This window comes from Dendrobium catenatum, unplaced genomic scaffold (assembly GCF_001605985.2).
Source record: "Dendrobium catenatum unplaced genomic scaffold, ASM160598v2 fragScaff_scaffold_456, whole genome shotgun sequence".
Taxonomy (NCBI): domain Eukaryota; kingdom Viridiplantae; phylum Streptophyta; class Magnoliopsida; order Asparagales; family Orchidaceae; genus Dendrobium; species Dendrobium catenatum.
This window is the reverse complement of record NW_021318918.1, coordinates 726,511-730,264: the sequence shown is the minus strand read 5'-3', so window position 1 is coordinate 730,264 and position 3,754 is coordinate 726,511. Positions and strand designations below refer to the sequence as shown.

Genomic DNA, 3,754 nt, shown 5'->3' with positions numbered 1-3,754 from the left:
ATAATAATAAGTTAAGTGTCACCACAATCAAATTGTCAGAAATTTGATAAAAGTAAAAATATTATTATAAATTTTTATATTTAACTGAAATTAAAAAAAAATAAAAATATATATTTTAATTATATTAATTGATTTTAATGTTAAATCTATCATTTTGATTGCCCCAAAAACATATTTTGTTCAATGGACCCCTGCAGACACTGGCTTTGGTTTTGCCTACTTACCTTGGGACCTTGGGAGAGCAAACCCGAGGACGCTTCCTTTTTCCCGTGGGAATCTGAAGACCATCAAAAGAGAATAAAATGTGGGGAAAGGTCGCGATTTTGAGCTAAGTTGCGTCCGTTCTGTGACTTCTGTCCTATAAAAGAGTACGCTTTCTTCTCCCCTTCCTCCAAATCCTTCAAAAGTTTCCCCTTTTCCCTAGGCAGCATCGATCGTTGGGAATTGGAGATTTGTATAGGTGAAGCTCCGATTTTTCTCTTATGGCACTGCTGTAATGTGAATTTTTCCACTTTGATTTTGCATGTTTTGTTCTTAGCTTGCTTTCTTAAATCCTAGTGAGGTTCCGATGGAGGAAAAATGGCTGTTTTTAAACTTCTGGGGGGCTATTCTTCCGTTCTTGTTCTTTTGAGAGGAATTGGAGTACTGTAGTTTCACTATTTTATGGATTTTTCTTTGTTTGATTGAACTGCCTTATTTTATTTATTTTGAATTTGGTTAATCAGGTTTTCCTTCTTGTTTTGTTATTGAACAGATTAAGGCGTCGTTTGAATCTGATTTCTTTACTGCTTTCTAAAAATGACTTTCTAGGAGAAAAATTTCTAATTCAAGAAATTTTTTACTAGAAAGCTGTTTTAGAAAGCACCAAAAAAGTTGGCCAAAGGAAGCCTAAGTTGAAGATCTTAGATGAAGATCGTCTGGGGAATGTTTGAATTAATCGGTTAATTTAACTGGTTTCTGTTATTAAAATTACAATTTTGTTCTCTTTTTTGTGGGCATGGAGAGAACACTGAGTCACAGATTTGCTGAAATTAATTTTATATGTATTATTATCGCTTCTTTCAGATTGTAATTGAATTTACTGTTATGAATTATGATTTTTTCAATATGTTATAGCACATCCTGTTTGGAGATGCAGATCCATTTATATTTTAAAATTTGTTTGTTTATGTAACGTTTTGATGATTTTTCAAAGCCAAAATTTCTCTAAAAAATTTTTCAGGAAAATTTTTGAAATAAAAAGATCCAAGGAATGCTGAAAGATGTGCATCCACGCAGAGAATTTCTTGTCTAAGTCCAATAGGGCTTTACCTCCAAATCAGCTTCCACCCCTCATCTTCAATGAGATTGTTCAGAAAGCTATCAACCATTCAAGAATGAACACTCGAACCCGAAACTCGAGAAATCCTGCTGTGTTAGGGCATGACATAGGGGACGATGGTTGAAATCTTTTGATTCCAAAATCCTGCTCTGGTAGATATTTAACATATAAGCAGGATATATCAGACCTGTATAAAGATTGAAGAAATGGGATCAGAAAACAAAGGGAGTGTTCTCATGCAAAAGTATGAATTAGGAAGATTATTAGGTCAAGGGACATTTGCAAAGGTTTACCATGCAAGAAATATTAGATCTTCACACAGTGTAGCTATAAAGATGATTGACAAGGAGAAGGTCTTCAAGGTTGGACTCAGAGATCAGATCAAACGAGAAATTTCTGTAATGAGATTAGTAAAACACCCAAACATTGTGCAGCTTTATGAGGTCATGGCAAGCAAATCTAAGATCTACTTTGTTCTTGAGTATGTCAAAGGTGGTGAGCTCTTTAATAAGGTTTTGAAGGGTAGAATTAAGGAAGATGTTGCTAGGAAATACTTTCAACAGCTAATCAGTGCTGTAGATTTCTGTCATAGTCGAGGGGTTTACCATCGCGATCTGAAACCCGAGAACTTGCTTCTAGATGATAATGGAAACTTAAAGGTTTCGGATTTCGGCCTGAGCGCTCTTGCGGAGTCGAAGAAGCAAGATGGCTTACTCCATACTACTTGTGGGACTCCGGCTTATGTCGCGCCGGAGGTGATCAGTAGAAAAGGATATGATGGTGCTAAAGCTGATATCTGGTCTTGTGGAGTTATTTTATTTGTTCTCATGGCAGGTTATTTACCATTCCATGATCTGAATCTGATGGAGATGTACAAAAAGATTGGGAAGGCAGAATTTAAATACCCAAATTGGTTTCCTACAGATGTGAGGAGACTGATAACAAGAATTCTAGATCCTAATCCAGCAACCAGGATCTCAATTTCAAAAATCAAAGAAAATTCATGGTTTAGAAAGGGGTACAATGCAAATCAGATAAAAAATCAAGCAGAAGCTAAAGAATTAGTCCCTCTGGATGTCAATGCAGCTTTCAATTCATCTGAGACCAGTTTTGCTGAAGAAAAGCAAGAAATTTCAAAGCCTATAAACTTAAATGCTTTTGACATCATTTCTCTTTCATCAGGTTTTGATCTTTCTGGTCTGTTTGAAGCATCTGAGTGCAAGAGAATGGTAAGATTCACATCCTCTAAGCCAGCTTCCACCATTGTTTTGAAGCTCGAGGAGGTTGCTAAGCAATTAAGTTTGAAGATAAAGAAGAAGGATGGAGGTGTTTTGAAAATGGAAGGATTCAAAGAAGGTGGAAAGGAAGTTTTGGCCTTTGATGTTGAGATATTTGAGCTGACTCCTTCATTTCATATGGTTGAAATCACTCAGACCAATGGAGATACATTTGAGTATCAGAAGCTCTGGAAGCAGGAGATGAAACCAGCTCTTAAGGATATTGTGTGGGCATGGCAAGGTGACCGTTCATTACCTCAATCACAACAGCAGCTATAGATCATTGTAGTGTTGGATTCAAGAGCTAAAAATTGTGACTTTGGCAATAGTGATTTCTACTATTTTTATTTCTGTTTAGAATGTTGTAAGTGATTAGTTATATGGATTGTTTTTTTCAGCATTGTTGGGTTGAGTCTGTTGTACTATTGAATATGTTTAATAAATGTTGTTGATTTATATTAAATGTGCTTGAAAGTTCAGATTCATGAATATGTGCTTCAGCTTGCAACCTGCAAAATAGTTCATACCAAGCAATCTCAACATTTATGATTTATAAATTCAGCAAGAGGTTATTCTTAATTGGAACTGTACTCATGAACATGATCAATTATTTTGTGCGAATGTTGAATGTTGAATGTTGTCCGGAGACTAATCAGAATGCACCACGTCACTCCTATGTTCGGTACTGCGGTTTGATAATGCTTGGTACCGCAGTTTGGTACTGCTGACATGACACATTTTGATTGGTCTCCGGACAGTGTTTAACGTCCTATCTTCTTATAAAATAATTTTTTCATGAACAGATAGCCTACCTATATTCTTTTGTGCTCCTTTTTTTTTTGTTTTTTTAACAGTTAGCTAATTTTTAAAGTTATCATGATTACATACTGACTGTCATGATAATATATGATATTGCTACTCATGCCTGTAAAGAATATTCTTGAGAATTTTTGTTATAAAATATGTGAAGGGAACTTGTTAACCTGCAGCAATCACTGTTATATTATCATAGATGGAGAGTGTTAATTATTGAATCATTAGAGTTAACTAATCAGGATTTAGAATTCTAAATCTCTGTATTTATGGTGACTGAAGTGGTCCAATGGAGAAGTTTGTGGCAAGGAAATTTTGTTGGAATTATTATCATTATTTTTTT

The 3,754-nt window shown here is 35.1% G+C and overlaps 1 protein-coding gene across 2 annotated transcripts; it reads left to right on the top strand.

The window, feature by feature from the left end:
* The first annotated feature begins 223 nt into the window (after positions 1-223).
* LOC110116107 (CBL-interacting protein kinase 18-like) lies at positions 224-3,061 on the top strand. 2 transcript variants are annotated; one of them, XM_020849582.2, is made up of 2 exons: positions 224-368; positions 1,223-3,061. In XM_020849582.2, exon 2 carries the CDS (start codon positions 1,528-1,530, stop codon positions 2,875-2,877), a length of 1,350 nt encoding a protein of 449 aa, XP_020705241.2. In that variant the 5' UTR covers positions 224-368; positions 1,223-1,527; the 3' UTR covers positions 2,878-3,061. The 2 variants fall into 2 exon arrangements, with proteins under 2 accessions (XP_020705241.2, XP_020705240.2); XM_020849581.2 differs by having other exon boundaries at positions 308-460.
* The last annotated feature ends 693 nt before the right edge of the window (positions 3,062-3,754 follow it).